At 40.4% G+C, this 24,256-nt stretch overlaps 1 protein-coding gene and 1 pseudogene across 2 annotated transcripts; one reads left to right on the top strand and one right to left on the bottom strand.

The window, feature by feature from the left end:
- Nucleotides 1-579: 579 nt before the first annotated feature.
- On the top strand, nucleotides 580-23,232 carry LOC148366838 (lactadherin-like). Of its 2 annotated transcripts, none has more exons than XM_088333167.1 (10): nucleotides 580-717; nucleotides 6,840-6,965; nucleotides 7,695-7,826; nucleotides 11,469-11,582; nucleotides 13,506-13,687; nucleotides 13,777-13,932; nucleotides 14,017-14,161; nucleotides 19,289-19,491; nucleotides 19,568-19,723; nucleotides 22,411-23,232. In XM_088333167.1, the coding sequence occupies exons 1-10, from the start codon at nucleotides 642-644 to the stop codon at nucleotides 22,552-22,554; spliced, it is 1,434 nt and encodes a 477-aa protein (XP_088189293.1). In that variant the 5' UTR covers nucleotides 580-641; the 3' UTR covers nucleotides 22,555-23,232. The 2 variants fall into 2 exon arrangements, with proteins under 2 accessions (XP_088189293.1, XP_088189294.1); XM_088333168.1 differs by having other exon boundaries at nucleotides 19,307-19,491.
- Nucleotides 18,055-18,169, bottom strand: LOC148366839 (U2 spliceosomal RNA; annotated as a pseudogene).
- Nucleotides 23,233-24,256: the final 1,024 nt, after the last annotated feature.

The raw sequence follows: 24,256 nt of genomic DNA on the forward strand, positions 1-24,256 counted from the left end.
TTCACTTCTTCTTTTTCTTTTTGTTCTTTTTTTTCCCTTTCCCCCCTCAGTCTTTAACTTATTTTCCTTTGATTTATTACTTTCTTCTACCTTTTCCTTTTATTCTTTTGTTTCTTTTTCCCCTAGCTTTTTCTATTTACTTGCTTTTTCCTCTTCTTTTTATTTTCTAAACGATTTTTTAACTTCTTGTTCTTTTGTTCCCCCAAAGCATTTAACTACCTTCCTCTTGTTTTACTATTTTCTTCTTCTTTTTATCTCCCTTTTCTTTTATTGTTTGTCTTTGTTTTTTTTTTTTTCATTTTTCATACTGCCTTCACCAATACGTCCATTTTGAGTGGGCAGAGTGTGTCCATAGACGGTCATTTGGGAAAAAAAACGGAATTTGGTTTGAGGTTGATGGACATATAATCATATATATTCTATATTATCCGTGATGTGGAACATTTAACAATAAACATTCAATTGATAATGTTTTGTCTTGTTTACGAAAATCACTCAGACGTCTTACCGTAAACGTGTCCACCCATTCAGTGACGTCACATTCCTCTTTTCCTGGCAACAGAATTCCCACTTTTCATAGTGCACTTGAACGCAGCTGCAAGCAGAGCCTGGGTCCATTCCGTTTCCACTTGTAAACAAAGATGGCATCTTCTCAAAAGGCATCAAAAATCGTCGTGACTTCGATTATATTTCTCCTGTGTTTGCCGTCGGTGATAGGTAAGGTTTATTTTGTTTCGTTTTATATGATATGTCCTTTGTTTACGGTCGTAAATTCAAAAGGTGGCCGTGATTCATTGGAACAGTTATAGGGTCATTCCTGCTTTCAGAAAAAAAACTAGTTATTTGACATTTTGTGACATAAACTGTTTGGTTTGCGATATTCTATTGCGATGTTAGAAGTAAACTTTTAATAATATTGTAGTTATGAGGGTTCCCCCCATTATTTATCCTTGGAAAAAAAAATCCCATTATGTTTGTGTGTTTAGAACTATTCTTAGTATTTTTTTCGGGGTTCGTACGGGTGCTTGAAATCCTTAAAATGCTTGAATTTTAATATTGTGTTTTCAAAGGTTAAAAAGTGCATGTAAATGCTTGACACTTTCGCCATGTTTCTCAACGAGTCCGCTTAAAAATGACACCGACGTTGCTGTTTGGTGGCTTCGCTTTTCCGTTGCATTTCTTCTTCCCTCGTGATGAACTGCAGTCGACATTGTCCAAGAGGACAGGTGCATGCTACATCTAAACAGGGCACTGTGAAATCTGTATTAGTGCCAAGTCGAGTCATGTTAATTTGTATAGCCCTTCACAATGGCCGTCTTAAAGGGCTGCACAGACCACAGATTATTTCTCATTATAAAAACAAATAAATATTGATTTAAAACATAAGCAGGTCCAGAAATTCATATTTATTTTACATTACATGAGCCTCAGCAGGAAGGAGCTGACCTAATTGTTTGACATATTTGTGCTACGGGTACCCAAAATATCCAAATCTTGCCAAAGGCAACTAGTGTGGTTTGCTAACTTTCAAGTCTGTACATAGTTTTCCTTATTTAAATTTGCAGCACTCGTTTTGGGTTGCACTATACAATACAGCGACATCTAGTGTTCAAATAATACACACAGTTATTTTTATTAAATTTCATCCCCGTTCTGAAAACCTTAAAGAGCAATTCAAAAATTGTTTAACAGGCCCCCAGTACTTTAAACATGTCATTTTAATACATATTAAGAACAAAACACAAATTCATTCCTTTTCAGATGTTGTCAAGTATGGCTAGGCGATAAGCAAAAACATTCATTCATTATCTGCACCGCTTATCATCAGTAGGGTCTCGGGGCGTGCCGGAGCCCATCCCAGCTATCTTCGGGCAGTGGGCAGGGGACACCCTGAAATGGTTGCCAGCCAGTCCCAGGGCACACAGAGCTTGACAACTCACTCGCTCATTCACAACTACGGACAGTTTGAACCGGCCAATTAACCTGACATGCATGTTTTTGTAATGTGGGAGGAAACCAGAGTGCCTGGAGGAAACTCACGCAGACATGGGGAGAACATGCAAACTCCACACGAAGGTTTGATCCCATGACCTCAGAACTGTGCTGCATACGCTCTAAACACTGGTTCGCCGTGCTTCCCAAGAAAAAGCATTGAAACCCTTCATTAAGATACAAATCCATGCTTTATTATTTGATCTCTTTGTGCAATCTTGGTGCAATTTGTGTATTATGGACATTGAAAAAAACGTAGTGTTTCCCAGTGGAAAATTATAATGGCACGAACTTCCTGCAACTGAAAATTTAAATTACATATTACTGTCATTTCTACCCAACACCTATTTGAGGAGAGATAAGTCCTAAAATCAAATACAGTTGCGAATTACTCAAGATCTAAAAATGTCTTGATAAATGGACACACAAAATTAAAAATCGCATATGCAAATTGAAGATATATCTGTGGCCCTGCAAAATACCTGATTCACTCCGAAATTTTCCTTTAAATGGTACTGGAGTAACTGGAAAATTGGCTTTTCAAAGTCCTTGAATTTGGCCATGAAAAAGGTGTACGAACCCTGTTTTATTATTGGACATATGAATGAATGAAAACTTTATTCGAACATTAAAATAAAAACAGAACAAAAACAATAACTCAACAACAAATTAATGTTACATAATATGTTGGAAAAGGGGTAGTAAGAAGCAGATGCTTATATTCCCTAACCCTTCATCTTCCCTATTAAATACACCAATGATTATAACAACAATAGTAATAATATTGATAATAACAGTTATGATATAACAATAGCAATAATCACAACACAGTTAACCGTAGTTCTAGACGCACTATTCCCAATCTCTCGTATCACTCGTAACCCATTTTCTTCATTTCTGTATTCCGCCAGTAATGTTTTTTTTTGTATTTAAATTTGAACACGTGAATAGTTGGACATTGTTTGATCTCGTCTTGTAAATTGTTCCAAAGTTTGACTCCACACACAGACATACACATACTTTTCCTGGTGGTTCTCACCTTTGGGTTTATGAATTTACTACAGCCCCTTAAGTTATAATTTCCCTCTTTCCGAATGAATAATTTATGGATGTTTTTTGACATTTTTGTGGACCTTAAATAGCAGTTGTACAGTGAAAATTTTTACTAAATCATCCAATTTTAATCATTTGGACTGCAGGAATAAAATATGAGTATGATCTCGATATCCTACGCTGTGTCATAGCTGTTTAAACATCCAAAGCGGAACAGATGGTGAGGAAAATAACGCCATCTGTTCTCCTGTCTGTTCAGCTCACCTTAGATAAACTTAGAAGTGGCTTTCCAAGTCCCTGCACCTGCACACACATCTTCTGCTAAAAATAGCAACCAAACATGTCTAGGTCCTTCAGTTAGCCATTGGCTGGGGCTGGCATGCTGTCATGACGCGTATACAAGTCATGTTTATTTGTGATGCCCTTCATCACAAGGAGTCTCTAAGGGCTGCACAGACCACAGAGTATTGCAAACTACATCCCCTGATCTGAAACCTACATGAGGGCAAGGGAAACTCAAATAACTCAACATGAGGAAAATGAAAAAACTTTGAGAAGGGACCACACATGAGGTCAACCCCCCTCCAGGATGTTGCAATAGCAAACTACACAAATGTTTTTGCCGCAGGTGCAATGCCTCGTTGTGTAAGCGCCCATTCCCAGCAGACCCCAAGCTGCATGCTTCTCTGGCACCTGGCTAATCCTACAATCTTTTAATCCTGACCACTCACAGACACGTTTTGTTGTGAGTGTTGTTGGCACGAGGTTCCCTTGTCCACTTTTATCCGTCACACAAATAGCTGCTCGATCGACTGTCTTTGTGGAATAGATTTAGAACAGAATTGTCTTTATTGTGTTTGCTAACAACGTCATGAACATGGTTTGCAACGAGATTAGAAATGGCACTCCGGGATGCACAAACTCAACTCGTAATAGGTACTCAAAAGGTAAAAACTGCTTAAAAGAATGTAAGGATAAATCGGCAAACATATTTACAAAGTAGAGCTTACAGCAGGGGTCGACAACTTATAGCTCACGAGCCAAATCTGGTTCGGAGATAAAAGTAGTGTCGTGTCCAGCATGGTCGCCGCGGCGACCGGCTGGCCCCGCCCCCTGGGCACCGGCTGTAGTAGATCAGCTAATTTGCGTGTGTGCTACTTAAGGGTGGGTTGTGGGTATTGCGGGTGCTGGTTCATTTGCATTTTCTGTTCTGTTTTGCTCTGTCCTGTTTTGTTTGATTCGGAGGAAACCTGTGTTTTCACGTTTTGAGTAAAAGCCCGTTTTTGGTCTGTTTTGTCCCGGAGTTTTGGACAACTTTTATTTTGCTAAATAAAAGTTCTGATCGTCAACGCAAATGAGTTCTCCCTTCCTGCCTCCTGCCTCCGTTCTGGTCCGGTCCTTGTGACAAGTAGGGTCCAAGTAACCTCCTGTCTTTTTCTTATTTTAATGTCTGCAAAGCTAAATTAATACAGTATTGATGATGTTTAATCCAAAATATATAAGGTAAAGTTTTAACTACAGTTTACACTCACATTGAGCACAGAGCCCGTTTTGGCTGAATGTCTCTCAGAAATCTTTCATCTGGAAGCTATTTAAACCATCTATGTTCACTCTTTAAACACTATAGGATGAAAACCCACGGAACAAACTATAAACACCACAAACGCCATCCAAGCACCCAGAGCAATTTGATTAGGTATGAGATAGGGGTGGGCAGATCCCTGCACATAAAGCACACTGCCCAATATTTTGTGACTTTATTACAAAAGAGCCTCAGAGATCTTAAGTAACTGCAGAGAAACACATTTTATGCGGTGTTTTTTTGTTGATACAGGACACAAGCTGAGGCATTATGATTATTTTATAGATTTTATCAAATCAATAAAAGTCACACAGTGAAAGAACATGTGCTGAAGAACTAGCTTTTGTCTGGAAAGCGGGAATGGTGGTTTTGTTGAATTGTGTTTTATACGGTGTGGTTCTCAAAAAAAAAGACACAGAACTATTTTTGGGTGTTATTCACCTCTAGAGTAACCTACCTGATTGCTTGTAAAATATTGTGATGATTGCCAAACTTTTTCTGGCCTAAGTTGTAAAGGCAGACTTCTTAGAGCGTTGTAAGAATAGTGCCGTGAAAAGTCAATGAATAAGATATGAATACCCATTTTTCTACACAAATGGCAAGATATATATTTTTCAGTGTTGCACGCTTGTTTAGGAGAGTGGTGGCCCTGGGGAAGAAACTGTGAGCCTGTTGGTCCCTGTTTTAAAGGACTTGTACTCAAAGAGATTGTGGCCTGGGTGAGAGGTGTCCTTTTTAATGTCGATGACTCTGTTGAATGTCCTCCAGACTGGGCAGAGAGCAGTCATTGATTTTATGGGCTCTGTTGATGACTGTATGTTTTGTTCTGTCCGCTGCTGTGCTCCCAGCATACCACACTGTGTCGGTATATGCCCGAATGCTTTCTTATTATGGTGTGGTAGAAGGACACGAGCGGCTTCAGTTCCAGGTTGTTCTTCGAGGACTCTCAGGTAGGGTGGTCACTGCTGGGCCTTCCCCACCATAACCCTGGTGTTGACAGACCAGGAGAAGTTGTCACCAGGAGATAGCATGTGGCATCTAGTTAGGAAGTCTGCTTCATTGTATATTAAATAATATGACGCACTCTTCTCATATTGTTAAGAGTCCTAAAGCATTTTAGTATGGTACAGAAAAAGGTAACCTTAATGACGTCTGTTGCAGTTTTGGACTAAAGGCAAAAAGGGTCCTAGACCGAGGGTTTAGAAGGCAGCGGGGTCAGCACGTGCCTCAGCTAAGGATCCTATTTTCCTCACTGTAAGTCCAAGGCCTGAGCTATTTGTAATGGGATCGTGAGGTTTTAAAATCAAACTTTGTTTGAAAAAATACGTTTGGTTGTAAACAAAACCAGGAAGTTTTATGCCCTGCTTATTAACATAGTGACAATGCTGTTAATTTTCACTCTCTCCCTCTGTTAGTGTCGAGTCATGTCACATATAGGTTTCAAACTCCTTCAAATATCTAACACATTCATGTCAAATTTGCTAGTGGATTGAATGAATACCTTGAAAAGCATCGTAAGAGTAGCTACAATATGACTCAGATCCGTGACCTGCCACACCCTCTGAATTTTTCTCGGTTCGGTGGAGCTTTCCAAGAAATAAGACTCAGTTTTTTGAAGCGTTCTAGATTTCCCTCCAACACTGGATTCCAAATGTTCTCAGGTTTGCCTCATTTACCCACTTCATATGTGTTCATCTTTGTTATTCAAATCAAGAGATAGTCACATTTTTTTTGTTATAAGTTTGTTAATATCGGACCAAAAGGGATTTCATGGGATGCCAGTTCCTTAATTGGACTCACCGTCGCCGTTCTTTGACTATTATATTATTCTGGCTATTGGCCAATGAAATGATCTGCATTCATATAGCGCTGTTCAAAACGCTTTACAATGTGCTCCACATTTCCCTATAGCGGCCTTGTATTGCAGCCATGTAAGACGCTAACCTGCTTATTGGGGGTTTTAGGGGTTAAGTGTCTTACCCAAGGACACTTTGACATGTAACACAGACGAGCCGGGATTCGAACTGGGATCCCTTGATCCCAAGACGAGCGCTCTACCTCCTGAGCTACTGCCGCCCCCATCATGCTGCTGTTCTTTGATACCCATAATCTGTAGGCCATACTCTAATATTGCCCACCAGGTGGCTACTTCAATTGAAGTTAAAACTGTTCAGAATCAAATTCCTGTTTTTTCCACTTTGCAATTTCCTAGGAGACTACTGCGAAGTGAATCATTGCCACAATGGAGCAACGTGCGTGACAGGGGTAGGAGAAGAACCCTTCATCTGCATCTGTGCCGATGGGTTTGCCGGGGACACGTGCAACCTTACGGAGACAGGTAGGCCGAAAAACAAGCCAGCCTTTGACTACAAACATTTGTAATTAGGGTTCGTACGGAGGTTTTAAATCCTTAAAAATGCTTGAATTTTTTCAAAGATGTAAAAGTGCTTGAATTTTGGTGGAAATTTTTGTAAATGCTTGAAATGATTGCCGTGTTTCTCAACAAGTCTGCTTTTAAATGTTGAAGACACTGCTCCCTGGTGGATTTGTTTTGCCATTGTATTTATCCTTCCCCTGTGATTAACGGCAGCTGGCATTAGTTTGTATGGCATTATCCTATGAAGCAGGTCGTGCCCAAGAGGTATGTATTAGTGCAAGGTTTACGACTTATTATGGACATTTATTACGCAATTAAATGAAGGTGGTGTTTCCCAATGGTAAAATGTAAGTGGAAAAACATCCTGCAACTGAAAATGCAGGCTACATATTACCAAAACCTATTTGAGGAGAGATTTGTCTCAAAAACACATATCCGTGATTTACTCAAGTTCTCAAAATAATCTGTCCTGATAAATGGACACACAAGCCTAAAGATCACATTTGTAAACTGCAGATATATTTGTGGCTCTCCAAAATACATGATTCACACCAGATTTCTTCTCTTAACGGTACTAAAGAAATTAGAAAATTGGCTTTAAACGTCTTTAAAAAGTGCATGAATTCGGCCATTAAACAGGTGTCCAAACCTGTGTAATGAAATTCACATTTCCTGCTTTGTTTTATTCAGGTCCTTGCAGTCCCAACCCCTGTAAGAATGATGCATCCTGCCAGGTCATCACTCCCACCAGAAGGGGAGATGTTTTCAACGAGTACGTCTGCAAATGCAGGGCGGGCTTCGAAGGTGCTCATTGCCAGACCAGTAAGTTGCTTCAAAACTTTGATGCATTGATTTTCATCCTGCCAAAAAGTGATTGAAAATGAGCCGCTATTGGGTAAATATATCTATGCGAGGTTCACACTGCCATACAGTCGTGTTACACACGTTGGGACGTGCGTTGGTCTCATGAAAGTAAAGTCAAGTCATGTTTATTTGTGACGCCCTTAATCACAAGGAGTCTCAAAGGGCTGCACAGACCACAGATTATTGCAAACTGCAGCCTAGTATTACACCATCCCCTGATCTTAAACCTACATGAGGGCAAGGAAAAACTCAAAAGCCTCAACATGAGGTAAATAAAGAAACCTTAAGAAGAAACCATACATGAGGTCATCTCCCTTCCAGGATGATCAGGCTGCAACGAATGTTGCAATAACAAATAATACACAGATTTTGTTAACGTGAAATATAGGTTATTTATAATCTATAGAATTAAGTGTGTTTTTAGCCTAAATTTAAACCGTTCCACTGAGGTTGCAGATCGAATATAAGGCAGAGCATTCCACAGCAACAGGGCCCGAATGGAGAATGCTCTCGAACCTGCGGATTTCTTCTTGGGTCTTGGGATCACCAGTAGACAAACATTTTCAGAACGAAGGCTCCGGACCGGAACATAAATCTGACAGTTATAAGGGAGCAAGTCCATGCATGATTTTGTATATTACCAACAGAACCTTTAAATCACATCTTGAGCTAACAGGGAGCCTATGCAGGTTAGCTAATATCGGGGTAATGTGATCGAACTTTCTTGTCTTAGTTAAAAGCCTCGCTGCAGCATTTCATACCAGCTGCAGGCCCTTGATTTTGGACTTCGGGAGACCGGAGAGTTGTACATTACAGTAATCAAGACAGATATATAGATAGATATATACTTTATTCATCCCCGGAGGGAAATTCACATTTCCAGCAGCATCCCTGAGCTGAGAACAATACAATAATAAAGCAAAAAGAATACAATATACAAATACCCAGTGTGACGTGCAGATGCCCACTGTAGCGTGTTATATAGAATATCTAAATAGTGCTACACAGAATACATATTGCAATAAAATTCGGTAATATGCAATGTAGGTGGTGTGGTTTAATGTGGGCTTTTACTCTGCCGGGTAGAGTTAAAGAGCCTCATGGCATGAGGAAGAAAAGATCTCTTCAGTCAGGGTCTCTTTCATGAAATCTGAGGTTCATCTGTTTGGCTAATTAGTAAGTAAAAAGACTCTCAAAGTCTGTTAAGATGCAGAGGCCACCCAGAAAGTTTCTCACAGACTCAAATATTTTGTTGTATTCTTTTAAATTCTGCCCAAGGTACCTGTAGCCTACACTCTTTTAAAGAAGTTGTTAGAAATGCTCTATTTTTCCTCAACTCTTTGAGATTCAGTTACAGTTGGTGCCATGGAAAGTGAAAAGGTTACTCAAGAAATTTTAAACTTAAACTATATAAACAAAGAGGGATTTATAAGTTTGCCACCTCCCATAGTTCACAGGCTGACCACCAATTGTAGTGTTTGTGGCGTCTACTCCCTGCACCAGCTCTATTTCAGTTGCAGATGTCATCGGCAGAAATAGGTCCGTGGTTTGGGGTGAAATCTGTTCGTACAGCTCTACTTAGAGAGCTTTACTTATAATTCAGGCTATCCCTTAGTTCTAACACGACAGTCTCCTTCTGACATATGCACATTTATTTAAAAATAAATATATTTAGACCTCATTATTTTGCATAATTGTTTTCATATTTATATAAACTATTCATATGTGTCCCGTTTCGTCTGGAGGGACGAAAGCGTTACCAACTTGGGTGCCGAGGTGCTTAACTTGTTTGGGTGTTATGGCAATTGGCTTGGCCATGGTCAATTTTTTTTGTGTTTTTGCTACTTTTTTCCTTTTTTCGTTTCTTAGTTTTGGTGTGTGTGATTGTCTTGCTTTCGGTCACCCCTCTTGATGGATGTGACCAGGGTAGATAGATAGATAGTGTCAAGATTGCTAATTCGGGGCACCTGCGACTGCCCCGTTGGCGCCAACAGCCCTGGGGGCTGATTGGTTTCCTGACCCTTTTTAAACCCTGGTCTTTCAAGAGGAAGCTGTCAGACCGTTCTGCGAACCTATGCTTTCAGCTAGGCAAGCTCTGTACTATCCGACATTCTCCTGCCCTGTTTTCTCCTGCCTGATACCTGTTGCCGACCTGTTTCTGGACCCGTTTTCTGCCCGGCTCTTCCGTCCAAGCCATCGAGCTGTTTTGCCCTGTTTCCTGCCTGATACCTGTTGCCGACCTCTTTTCTGGAGTCGTTACCGCCCTTGCTCCCCCGTCCCGGCTATCGACCAGTTTTCCCGCTGCCTACGACTATCCTCGCTCGACACGGAAGTGCCACTTCCGCGTTCCTGCCATCAGCTACCCGTGTCCGACGATCATCGGATCGTGGAAGCAAGCTCTGCTCTCTTTCTCAATAAAACTGAGTAAAAACTAACGCTATTGGGTCCTGTCTCTGTTTCTGGCTTGTGACAGATAGATAGATTTATATGTCATTTACGAGAAACAATGTTTACTTTAGCCCATGTGTTGCTGATCTGGATTACGAGAAAATCAGTAAAACTGTTTGGCATTATTCTTAGAAGGATTAAGTGTTTCTAAGCTGTTTTGATTTGTGTTGCCACAGCCATAGTAGCATTCGTTTCGACCAATCTTCTTAGCAGCACAAGAAGCGAATTTGCAAGGATTCCTGTGGCAAATACGTCACTCAGTTGTAGAGTCTTCTGAGCCATGCATGTGATACAAGGTGGCATGACTCATGGTTCAGGGGAAGTCATCCACATGAAGCTTCATAGATATATAAATTCACTGGGTATTTTTGTAATCTTATCAATTTACAATAATGACAAACATAGTAAAGTCCAAATGATGTGTTTGTTTTTCAAGCACGGTGATTCTCACTCTTGTTTTGGGTGTTGTACTCCTGTCAAGTGTCAGCATTTTAGTAAGGGATTAAAAAAGAAGAGAATAAATAATTTGTTATAATCCAAACGTAAATGGTCTGCATTTATATAGCGCTTTTCAAGTCAATGAAGACCTCCCAAAGCGCTTCACAATATGCTTCACCCTTACCCATTCACACACACTCACATGCCGATGGCAACCACCTGGTTATTGGGGGCACCCCCCTATTGACCCCCAACATTCCAAGTCAAAAGCTTGCGTTTCTTCTCACAGAGATACATTGTGTTTACAAAGTTTCACTATCCCTATTGCTCATTTATTATACTTGCACGCCATCGAGCCACCAACATTATACACTGCATTTAAATATGGAATTTCTGTCTAAACCAATCAGATTAATTTCGTGTGTTCATATGAACCAATCAGATGTGTAGTTTCCATCTTGTGTTTTACAATAAATGAGCTTCCTGAAAAAGTAGGAGCGTGTCCTTCTTTTAGCCGATTCTGGAAGCACATACCTCCGATGGTAGAGGATATCAAAAAGTTTCCGACTCAGAGTGTGTTCTTTTCTTCTTTCTACTACAATCTCGAGTTTTAACCTAGACACTGAGGGCAAATGACGATCTGTAAATAGAATTTAAAATGCTGATGAAAATGTATTATACTTTGTGCATAACATATATTGTCTTTACTTGCAGATATGAATGACTGTGCTGACCGACCGTGTAAAAATGGAGGCTTATGTAGAGATCTCGAAGACGATTACTCCTGTCAATGCCCGTCACCCTACGTCGGAAAGCAATGCCATCAACGTACGTGCGCTCAGTCAAACATCAGCCCATTTATTCTCACACATTTAGCGCATGTCTTGGGAAGTCCAATCTCAGACCCTGGAGGTAAAATGTAATGTTCTTCCGCAAGTTCATCCAATTAGTTTGTATTTACTGTGTCACTCAGGAGGGTTGCCTTACTGTAATTGTTTATGCTGTGTGAAGTCAACTTTAACCCACTATTTCATGGTGTTATCTGCATTGGTAATAGTTCTTTGGGTTCTTAAAATTGGATGCCGTGCCTTTCCTATGACATCAACTACAAGGTGGAGTTAACAAGTGAGCAAATAATATTGCGAGGAATTGACAGGCAGATCAGCCAAGGAGCTAGACAAAAACAAAGCTCTTGATTCCCTATACTCCTCTTGGTGAGGTGTTGCAGGCATGATTCACCTAGAAAAGGCACTGGGGAAGCCCAAGAACACATTGCAGCATGAGCTGACTTGGGATCACCGCAGGATTTTCTTGGAAGGACGAGACAAAGTAGCTTGTGAGGCTGCATGGTTTTGCAAAAAAAAAAAAAAAATTGAGATTTTTAAGACCAGTATTACACTTTGGAAATGACTTTCGATTTTTAAAAGAAAACTGCATTTTCTTTGTTGTTTTTATGAGTAAATAATCATAGTGACTTGAGTTTACCTTAAAAAACAAAAACAGCACCCTCTTCTGGGGAGCTTTATTCAGGTTGCTGTCTGCTCACACAAGGCTCTCGGTGGGTGTGTGGCATAATAATAATAATTATAATAATTTCCTTGTATTGTCATTCTGTGTAACAATGCACACAGAACGAAATGTCGATTGCACCTGACCCGTTGTAGCGAGCCGATGCAGCCGCAGCCAACAGAGGGCGCCGCCGACCACTTTTTAAGTCTTAGGAATGACTCGGCCGGGGCGCGAACCACCGACCTCCCAGTCTATGCTGCTTGTTAACTTTTTCTGGCCTTTTTTGTCTCGTGTCTTTAAAACTACCCTCTGATTGGCTGGCGCCGTTAAAATCCAACAATTCTAGTTGGCCAAACACTCCATCACTCATAACAAAGGGGAAAAACCCAAACATGTAACTATGAATCCTTAAAAAAACGAAGTGTCTTGCGATCACAGAATTGCACTACGTCTCATCGCAATATCGATTAGATTTCGGTTAATCATGCAGTCTTAGTAGCTTGGACAATAAGAAAACCTTTCAATATCATTGCTGACCACCAATTGTAGTGTTTGTGGAGTCTACTCCCTGCACCAGCTCTATTTCAGTCGCAGATGTCATCGGCACAAATAGTTCAGTGGTTTATCAATTAGATTTTGGGTAATCATACAGTCTTAGTAGCTTGGACAGTAAGAAAACCTTTCAATATCATTGATTAAACATTTCTTTCTTAATACAATACAACCTAAATCACTGGTTCTCAACTGGCCTGACCTCAGGACCCACCATTCCACCCTAATAACAAGCTGTGACCCAAATTAAAAAGATATGATTTTGCATAGAGATAGTAAAATGTATTCACCCCTTTAAAAATGACCTGCAAAACATAAATCGAAGGGGCGGCAGTAGCTCAGGAGGTAGAGTGCTCGTCTTGGGATCAAAGGATCCCAGTTCGAATCCTGGCTCGTCCTTGTTACATGTCGAAGTGTCCTTGGGTAAGACACTGAACCCCTAATACCCCCAATAAGCAGGTTAGCACCTTACATGGCTGCAAGGCCGCTATTGGGAAATGTGGAGCACATTGTAAAGCGCTTTGGGAAGTCATTGACTTGAAAAGCGCTATATAAAATGCAGATCATTTCATTTAAATCAACTTCACGTGCCATCTCTCTGCCCTAGATGAGACGGACGAGGAACAATTTCATTTAAATGTTCCTTCTTCTTATGTCTAATATATAAACATTTACATTTGTGTGTCTCAGGTTGTATTTCCCTTTTGGGAATGGAAGGAGGAGCTATCACAGAGTCCCAGATTTCAGCTTCTTCTGTGCATTATGGCATTCTGGGTCTTCAGCGTTGGGGCCCCGAGTTGGCCCGCCTTAATAATCAAGGTATCGCCAACGCCTGGACATCAGCTGTTCACGACAGAAATCCTTGGATCGAGGTGGGAGATGTCATCGTTTGCCTTCAGGGATAGGTGAAGCGACCAGCAATTTCATCATGAACTGACGGATCTCTGCTTTTTGGTGCCAGGTCAACATGCAGAAGAAGATGCGTTTAACAGGAATAATAACCCAAGGCGCCAGTCGCATGGGCACGGCAGAATACATCAAAGCCTTTAAGGTGTCGAGTAGCTTTGATGGAAAGACTTATACCACGTACAGAATGGAAGGACAACGCAGAGACAAGGTGACGCAGAATTTATGAACGGAAACTGTCAACACAAGTTCTTGTGACATGTTCAAACTATGGACGCATATTTGTCCATTCCAGATTTTGGTGGGCAACATAGATAACGACAGCACGAAGACAAATCTCTTCGACCCACCAATTGTGGCCCAATACATCCGTATAATCCCTGTGGTTTGTCGAAAGGCATGCACGCTGCGCATGGAGTTGATTGGATGTGAACTCAATGGTAAGTAAAACATCCTATTAAAATTGAATTCCTTTGGTAAATAATACCACAAAATACCATATGCTAATTTTGTTACATTATGCAAATAATATTTGATTTTGCTGATATTTTGTTAGAAGCAGTTTTGTGATTGCCGTATTTTCCGCACTATAAGGCGCACCCCCAAAAAATTGTTTTTGGTCCTATATTTTCCATACATAAGGCGCACCGGATTATAAGGCGCTGCAATGGGAACGTTGACAAAACAGTCAAATAGTACAGTCGAACTTATTACCCCCTTAACATTCCGAAAGCTTGAAAGAAGCAAATATGTGTCGTAGACACGTGCGCATGCGGTGTCCGTACGATGTCACCAAACAAACATTTTTTAGTTTCCATTTTATTTTTTGCTGGCAACTGTGTGGACAGCAAAGTAAGAATTTTATTGTACAGGGATACAGGGTTCTTTACTGTGCATATGACAATAAACACTTTGAATTAAATTAAGTTTAAAAACAGACTCATCACAGAAACATCAAGATCGTTCTAAAACAAGATACCGGGAAAATATAAATCCGCATAGCTCACCTAAGTTCTCTTGCAGCCTTTACGTTCATTAATGATACGTAACCATGGTCTTCTTACAACCGTGAGTGTAGTAAATCCAGGAGGGTAAAATATTTGCAAATACAGAATAGTAAATATAGTTTCTCTATGCCGTAGTGCAACCCAACTGTGATTCACACTCATCTTTTTCGGCCAATTGCAGGCTTTGTTTCGCCCCTTTAGCCTATGCGAGCCTGTAAATGATAAAAAGGATCCGCCCCCTTTACCTCCGAATAACTTTAGCCAATAGTGACTGATTCAAATGATGATTGACACATTGGTTAGGAAATGAAACGCCGGTATATAAATCCCAGCATACACTGCGGACGACTTTGCGACTTAATATTGATCCATATAGAAGGCGCACTGTATTATAAGGCGCATGGTCAGTTTTTGAAAAAAATAAAGGCTTTTAGGTGGGCCTTATAGTGCGGAAAATACGGTACTATAGATACAATGTGTAGTGTAATATTTAATGTTGTCTGGCTGTGGATTGCTTATCTGGACCCATTTATTCCTTTTGGGTATTTTCCTGTTGATTAATTAATTAATCTACTCTTGAGCAGTCACTCAAGCTTTACCTTCTTTTTATGAATAGTGCAAATATCCTCTCCAAAACCACTGCAGATCATTTTAACCAACCGTGATTAATAATTAACTAATTATATCCTAACGATGCATTAATTGTCTGTCAAGTCAAGTCATGTTTATGTCACGAACCGGGACAGGAAACAAGAAGGAGAACCCAATCGCGTAACGTTACTCACAGTTTATTGGGGAGAAGAGGAATGAGCGCACACTTGATGCGGGGATCGTTGGTCGCGGAAGTAGATTGATCGCCACGAGGAAGTGGTCAAAATCAAACAGCTCAGGGTGAGAACAAAACAGGGGCAAAAACGGATATTCACAGGGCTTGACGAAACCAGAGCAAAAAACCACAGGCAAAATGGGGATTCACAGGCTTGGCATATCACAACAGAGTTTAACAGGAGTTTTGCAGACGCTTTGACACCAGGCGACTCACAAGACAGCGTTTAAGAAGTCCGGCAGCAATCTGTCAACACGTTTCAGCTAGTGTCCATGGGCGGGGCCAATTGGGCGCCATGGCGACCGTGACAGTTTATTTTTATAGCCCTTAATCACAAAAAGGTCAAGTAATTAATGAATCCTACAACTAAATGAGTACTGTGATAATTAAAATAATTAAACGGCAATGTCCAGCTCATCTCTCAAGAGTGGGTCGATGCATTAAACCAAAAAACAATGGCACCCAGATGATAAAGGTTCTGTTTTTGAGTCAAATCAGGAGGCTTCTCATGCGACTGGTAAGCATGTGGGGGGAGCAAACTCCTACCCCAAAAAACGGTCTGGAGAGGTATTGGCGCCGCCAGGCTGTACTTTCCCAAGAAACACCACAAGAAGTGGTGCCCCGACGACCCTGGCGGTTAAAGGATCTGTGAACCGTGAGTGTAGGGAATATTAGGGTTAACTTCTTTATTTAATTAAATAATTGAGTGACGAATCAGTCATTTGTCACATTGTCGGGGGTTGATGACCCAAATGTGGTGAATCAGGAAATGGAGGCAATAGATTTACCCATAAATAATGGTTTAATGAACAAGGAACAAACTAGGAAACAGTAATAAAATAAACATAGCGAATGCCGACAGCCATATACACAATGACCAGACAAATACAGAAAGCAAACTGGGAAACTAAATAGACAATGAGACATATCTGGACAACACACATTAAGCTTAAGGAGCTGAGTGGCCAACACAAGTGAGAAGAACAACAAGATGGAATTTGACGAGAAAAAAATTGATGGGACAATGACTCGAGGGCACAATCCAGGATGATGGCAGCAAAACTTGTTAAGCCGTTGTAAAATATCTGTAATTACCATTTACTACACTTACAGTCATCCATCCATCCAATCTCTGCACCACTTATCCTCAGTAGGGTCGCGGGGGGTACTGGAGCACATCCCTTCCATCTTCAGGCAGTGGGCAGGGGACACCCTGAGCTGGTTGCCAGCCAGTCGCAGGGCACACAGGGACAGACAACTCACTTGCTCATTCACACCTAGGAACAATTTGGACCGGCCAATTAACCTGACATGCTTGTTTTTGGAATGTGGGAGGAAACCCGCGCAAGCACGGGGAGAACAAGCAAACCCCGCACAGGAGGATTCGATCTCATGACGTCAGAACTGTGCCGCGGATGCGCTAACCACTCAGCCGCCGTGTTGCCCTTGCATTCTATCTAATCTCGGATGAGCTATTAACCAATTAATATATTCTCTCTTTAATAATGTTATCTAGAACTATTGTTGTATTTTGAAACGGAAAGATTTTGGTGTAAATAGTCCTAGTCACAAAAGTTCTCAACTTCTAGTTGTCTGTTTTATATTTTATTATTGATTTGTGTTCTATTCAAGCATCTTCAGTAGATGATTAGTAAAAGAAAAGTCCATAAATCCAAGAGTGTGTGTGTGTCTTGATTAAAGTATATTGAACTATCAAAACAATCAAATATTTTTACCTAAAGTGTGTGTAGCAACCCTTCAGAATAACTTAACAAGGTTTTCCTGACATAATTTTCTAAAACGTATGTCGTGCTCCAAAAAGGCAAGACAAGTTTTGAAAAGAAGAAACTTGGCTCTTTAATTCGATTGGTCAATAAATTGTTTGTTAGAATAATTTATTTACCACCCATATTCGCTACACTTGCATACCGGGCCCGGATTTCTTGTGGTTTGTTCAGCTACATTCACTTTGGAATTGGTTCTATAATTACCGTAAATTCCGGAATATAGAGCGCACCTGATTATAAGCCGCACCCACCACTTTTTAAGTGATTTTCCACTTTAGTGATTTTCCACTTTAGTTCTTACACAAGCCGCACCTGTGAATACGCCGCGTGTGCCCGCATTGAAATTTATGACACAATCACAAGTTTAAACCAGACCAGGGTGTGAGCTCCACGGTCGTGATTTTGCAGAGATTAGTTGTTCTATATTTCTTATCAATTGTCCACTTTTCGTCAAATCATAATACACTACTAAGCCAATAGGCCGAGACACCTGCTCTCGGCCACGAGGCTGAGTCAAGGTCCTAGACTCCTATCTTTTCATTGACACAATCTAAGAGGGGTTTTTAAGGGTTATTTATCTATCTTCGTTATTCATTATTCATTATCCGTTATCGGTCAGTTCATAATACGCTACAAAGCCTAGGAGCCGGGACACTTACTCTCAGCCAAAAGGCCAAGCTAAGGTCCTAGCCCTAAAGCCTTGTTGCGATCATTGCGAATGCACCGTTCCCGGAGGTACTGCAATACCGGGCCGATGCGTGGAGTGGACAGAGCAAGCTCTTATTCCATCTCCGGAATGCAAAAATCAAAGCTAAAATGTCAAGCTTTTCAACCGCAAGTACTCGGTTCCACAACCACAGCCGGCAGAGTACGAAGTTTTTTTTGGTTTGAACAAATTTATTGACACTAAAAACAGAAAACAATCATGACAATCTCAACAGCAATTAAGCACATTCACAATATTATATTCCAATATTACGTTTTTAACAGCAAACACAAAGTGAGGTTTGAACAAACCTTCTCGAAAATCAAACATATTCACAATTTCATTATATAACATCTTTGTTAGTGTCAATAGATCCGTCCAGGCCAAAGTCGATTGTCCTCGGTCTGAACAAATCCACCGACACCAACAGCAGCAAAACACAGCCATCAAGCATATTCACATTTTAGTCCTAGAACTACAGTCGGCATCATCATTGGAAAATGATACCCGTAATTTACGTATGATGCAGACTTGTAAAGTCCAGGTCCCGATAAAAGTAATCCAAGGAAACAAAATGTTTATTTCCAAAGTTAAGGGTGGGAAAAATATATATCCACTATTGTCCGCTGTGACAACAGACAGATCTACCGGCAACTCAGCTTTACCCTAATTTCCATCAGCCCGCGTTTGCTCCACCCCTTCTTTTTGATTGGCCCGTAGAACACATAACAGAATAAATCGTTAAAATAAATACATTACAAAAATATACAGTTGCAAATACATATTATACATGGTTACACATATTTACGAAGAAAGACGGTACACCGAGAGAGTTTTCAAAGCTTTAATAATAATAATATAACTTTCATCCCAAACCGTGCCTTTGAAAGGTACCAACACAGTAGGATCACGCTCGCAATGCTTCGAATGTGCCTGTCAAAAAACCTTAACCTTACCTTTTATACTCCAGCGCCGCTGGTGGCTGTTAGAAAAAATCCATATATTGGCCGCTACACTGAATAAGCCGCAGGGCTGAACATTTGGGAAAAAAGTAGCGGCTTATAGTCCGGAATTTACGGTACATGATTGGGATCAGTTATGTATTTTGTTTCTGATTTCCTGCTGAAGCTCTTTGATTCATTTTAACCTGTCCTGTAGGTTTACTTATTCTCTTTTCTTTTTTTTCTCCCCCTTCACTTGGTTTTTCCATTCCTCATTCCTCTATGTCCTATTTTATCCAGTTTATTCAAACACAACAGGGTGCTCCGAACCAATGGGAATGAAGTCTCGGCTAATTTCCGACAGCCAACTTTCGGCCTCCAGTTCCTTCCGCACATGGGGAATTGATTCCTTCACTTGGCTCCCTCAATTCGCCCGCTTAGATAAACAGGGGAAGACCAACGCGTGGTCCCCTGCCCAAAACAACCGATCGGAATGGATTCAGGTGATGTACCATGGTTTATAAATATTGTAACACATTTTAAAAAGCATTAACTGTCGGGGCTTCTTGTTTACTTTAGGTGGATTTGGAGAAGACAAAGCGCCTGACGGGGATCATAACTCAGGGCGCCAAAGACTTTGGGGTGGTGCAATTTGTGACTGCCTTTAAAGTTGCTTATAGTAATGACGAAGAGTCTTGGAGTACGGTGAAAGACGTTACCACAGGCAGTGATAAGGTTGGTTTTATTACATTGTAGTACCCAGGGTTGGGTAAGGTTACTTTCACTTGATTACTTTCAATTACTTTTGGATGACTCCAATACCAAATATGCTAATAAAAGATAAAAAGTAAGTAAATATGAATAAAATGACTAAATTTTGTGCAGGCTTGGGGAGTAACGGAACACATGGAACGGCAAAAATGATGTTGGCAAGCTGTTTGGATTTATTTTCATTTTGTTTCTGTCGCATTTTATGATAGTTTTGCCGGAGATCAAAGAGATCAAAGCCAGGAGAGAAAGCTTACCACGTGTTGTGAGTCATCATTTTATTGATATTTAGTTTCTTTTGTCTTTTATTAGCATATTTGGTATTGGAGTAATCCAAAAGTAATTGAAAGTAATCAAGTTAAAGTAATCCTACCCAACCCTGGTAGTACCTATGTTGTTAGGCAGAGGGCAGAAAAGCTACTGGAACAGTTCTAGGTTAGACAAGTGGTACAATTAATAGAGGAAACACCGAGGTCAAACTTAATTTAAACAAAAGCCGGCAATTTCATGAACAACAAACAGGACAATAGACAACATTTAACATAAATTATAGTAAAAGAGAACTCTTATTCGGTTTAAGGTGTTGGATAAGAAATTCTAAATTTGGTTAATCTTGGTTTACTAACTGTCAGGACCAGAAAGGAAACCCAATCGCGTAACGTTTACCACAAGTTTTAATGAAAGAAAGAGGAAGGGCTGCGCCCACGATCCAATGTTCGCTGGACGCGGGAAGCAAGTCGCTCTCGCACTCGGATTGTGATCCGAACACGGAAGTGGATCTTCCGTAGCGAGCGATGGCGGTGTCAGGGACGGAAACACTGGTCGGTAGCCGGGACTGGAGGGAAAAGCGTGGTCGGGGTCGGAAATGAGTCGTAAGCCAGGACAGGAGAGTAGAGGTAGTCGGGATCAAAAATGGGTCGTAAGCCGGGACGGGAGAGCAGACGTGTTCGGGATCAAAACAGGTTGTAGCCGGAGACAAACGGGAGCAAAAACGGGACAGGCGGGAGTCGGGGTCGAAAAAGGCTTGCCTTGTATAAACAGAGTTTTGCAGACGGACTGACAACAGGGGATTGACAGGACTGGGTTTGAATAGGGACAGGGAGCCAATCAGAGCCCGCAGCGGATGGCGCCAAATGAGCGGGCACAGGTGATTCACATCGGTAATCATGACACTAACTTTGTTTCATTTCTATTTCAATTTGATGACCAGTTGTCTAACTTATTAATAATCGCAAAATGTACCTGTAAGCACACTGATAGGGTTTTTAGAATCAACCTGGATCAGTTTTGTGTTAAAATTTAAAGTCACACAATATTACAGTTTCATTGACAATACAATAAATGACAGAAAAGGTTCATCAAATAAGCATAGAAAGGCAATTCCAATGTCTTACAATTTACGGAACGCTCAAAGTTCATGAGTCCAAAGTCAAGGTCAAAGGAATGATCCAATTCCTACTGCGACTTTAATGTGAAGCTCTAGGATGAGTTAGCTTTTTCTTGGATTATTGGACATAGTGTAATGAAGCCCCTGACCACCAACCACACCAAGCAGCAAAATCCAATCTTCTATCGGCAATGCCAGGCCATCTTTTTTGATATTATAACACAAAACTACTCACCCAAATTATTTACCAGAGAATTACTTCTATAGCAGGGGTGTCAAACTCATTTTAACTCGGGCGCCACACGATAGAACAAACATTCTGTCCGAGGCCGGACTAGTAGATTAAAGAGAAAGAAAAAGAGAGATAAAGAAATGAGAGAAAGAGGGAGGGAAAAGGAGAGAGGGCAGTACAAAGAAAGAGAGAGAGGGAGAGAGCAGGAGAAACAAAAGAGATTAAAAAAAAAAAGTTGTGAGAGAGGGAGAAAGAAAGGGAGAGGAAGAAAGGGAGAGGAAGAAAGGGAGAGAAAGAAAGAAATCCAACGAAAAATAGAAAGATGGAAGGAGAGAAAAGAGAAAAGAAAGTGCGAAGGGTAGGAAGAGAGAAAGAGAAAAGAGAGAAAAGGGAAAAAGGAAGTTAGCAAAAGAAGTTAAAAAGACACAGAGAGAGAAAGAGACAAAGAGGAACAAAGGAAGAGAAAAAGACACACAGAGAGTAAAAGAGACAGAGAGTGGGAGAAAAAGGGTGGAGAGAGAGAGAGAGACAGAGAGAGAGAGAGAAAGAGAGACAGAGAGAAAGAGAGAGAGAGAGAGAGAGAGAGAGAGAGAAATACGAGTACAGTGTCTTTGTTCCAGGCACCTGGCTTTGGCAACATCAAGTTGACATATTTCAACCTGCAGCTCGTTTTTCTCTTGCGCTTCTCTGAGTGTTGTCTCACGGGCCGGATTCAATCCCTTAGCGGGCCTGATATGGCCCGCGGGCCGCCTGTCTGACACCTGTGTTCCATAGTCCCAAATTAAGCTAAATTATAGACTTTCTTGACATTTAAAAGTTTAAATATCAGAAATTTCAGCCGGCAATTCGATTTTCAAACAATTCTAATTAGATGTGTGCTTGAACACAGCTTAAAAAAGGTTGAGAAGCACTGACCTTATCATCCTTAGAATGTTGTCTCCTCACCTTCTTTAACCAATTTAATAATTATTATTGTTGTATTACTGTTCTTATTGTTCCTGCCTTTTATTCATGTCCTTGATAACTTGCGTGCAGATTTTCCAAGGCAATATCGACAACAACAGTCACATGAAGAACATGTTCGAGTCCCCGTTCTACGCCCGATTCGTCCGAGTGGTTCCCTGGGAGTGGCACGAGCGCATAACTCTACGCATGGAGCTGCTGGGTTGTGATGACTAGACCTTCCACCTCCTTTTGCTCATTCGTCTACGTTTTACTTTATCTTCTTAACTTGAAAGAGTTTACATTGTACTGTAGAACTCCTCGACTAAGTGGAACACTTGTGACACCTGCAAGTCGACTGTCTTTGCTTTTGTGGTTGTACACAAGCTCAAACAGTTCTGCTGTCGGGTTTAAAAGAAACACTATACCAAGCAAAGAAGGTCACTCCAGACTAATTTTTACTTTGCAAAAAGAAACAGAAATTAGTATAATGAAACATGGTTAGTGCAATATGGTTTGTGGCATGTTGTAAGTCTGGTATAATATATAATACTTATAATATATACATATAATATATATATTTACATTATATATGGTTGGTTGGATCCCTTAACAACTAGGGTTGTAGGAGCACCATTTCCTGTGTTGCATCTTGGGCAAGTAGAGCCTGGTGGGGCCCATCCCTTTCCAGGCCAACTGTATGTATATGTGTATATATATATATATATATATATATATATATATATAAATTGTACTTTGCACATTTCAGATGTACTTTGAATTCATGTTTTTAAAAAAAAAAATGTTTATGAATTCAACAGTTTTAAAGCGCACAATGTGTAGAAAGCTACCGATGAACCTTTTTTAAAATGTATTGTTGTGCTTACATGAATGTTATTAAAGATGAATACATAATCGTTATGTACAATTTTTTTGTCATGCATGAACGAGTATGGGTGCAACACATAAGGGATAAGAAATAATCGATTAGTAAAATAGTTGGTGATTATTTAGATGATCTAGTAATTATTTACATGGCATTGGGATTAGAAAATCAGAAAAAAAAACGTTTTTTGACGGTAAAGACTGACTCATGTTATCTTTGTGTTAAATGAAAATGTACTTTATTTTCCAATTTTGGGTGCACTGAGTTATAAAGCGAACAAAAATAGTCTTTAGTGATTAATTTTTCCTATGTAAGGGGCACTGACTGGACTACAAGACACATGGATTTTAAAACGATCGTAAGAGCTAGGGTTGCATAACAATAAATACATCGATTTGATTTTTAAGGATTTATTTCACATTACATTAAGTAACATTATTACATATGGTTTAACCAATAAAAGTAATGAATTCATAAATGGTTACCGTGCTGTGTAGTGTTTAATTGTAACCATGCATTTCCAATATTATTCATCGTATTTTCTAGTTTATAAAGGCCACTGGATTAAAATTTCAGGACCATTTGCGGTTACTAGGTGCACTTTATAGTCCGGAGAATATGGTAATGATATCGGATTGAAAACTCCGGTCAAAATGTGTTCAACTTCACCCAATACAATGTTAACAAATGACCAAATGTGTAAAAATGCCAAGGTTATACTTGAAAAAAAGCATACATTGATTGGGTTTTTCTATAAAGTCATCATTTTGGAGATAGAGGGTTTTAGCCTAAAACTGGTTGGTAATGGCTTTGCTCTCGTGAGTTTGCAGAAGAAATATTGCATTCTATCTATTCTTCCATCCATTCTCTGCACCGCTTATCCTCAGTAGGGTCGCGGGGGTGCTGGAGCCCATTCCATCTATCTTCCGGCAGTGGGCAGGGGACACCCCAGTCAATCGCAGGGCACCCAGAGACAGACAAGTCACTCGCTCAGTCACACTTGGGGACAATTTGGACCGCCCAATTAACCTGACATGCATGTTTTTTGGAATG

The sequence above is a fragment of the Urocampus carinirostris genome, chromosome 4, assembly GCF_059441175.1.
Source record: "Urocampus carinirostris isolate Australia breed hairy pipefish chromosome 4, RoL_Ucar_1.0, whole genome shotgun sequence".
NCBI classification, from domain to species: Eukaryota; Metazoa; Chordata; class Actinopteri; order Syngnathiformes; family Syngnathidae; genus Urocampus; species Urocampus carinirostris.

Excerpts from the sequence above, each read along its gene's own strand:
- LOC148366838 (XM_088333167.1), top strand. The coding sequence starts at position 642 with ATGGCATCTTCTCAAAAGGCATCAAAAATCGTCGTGACTTCGATTATA. Across the intron at positions 718-6,839 it reads GTGTTTGCCGTCGGTGATAG|GAGACTACTGCGAAGTGAAT; the intron begins GTAAGGTTTATT and ends GCAATTTCCTAG. Across the intron at positions 6,966-7,694 it reads GTGCAACCTTACGGAGACAG|GTCCTTGCAGTCCCAACCCC; the intron begins GTAGGCCGAAAA and ends TGTTTTATTCAG.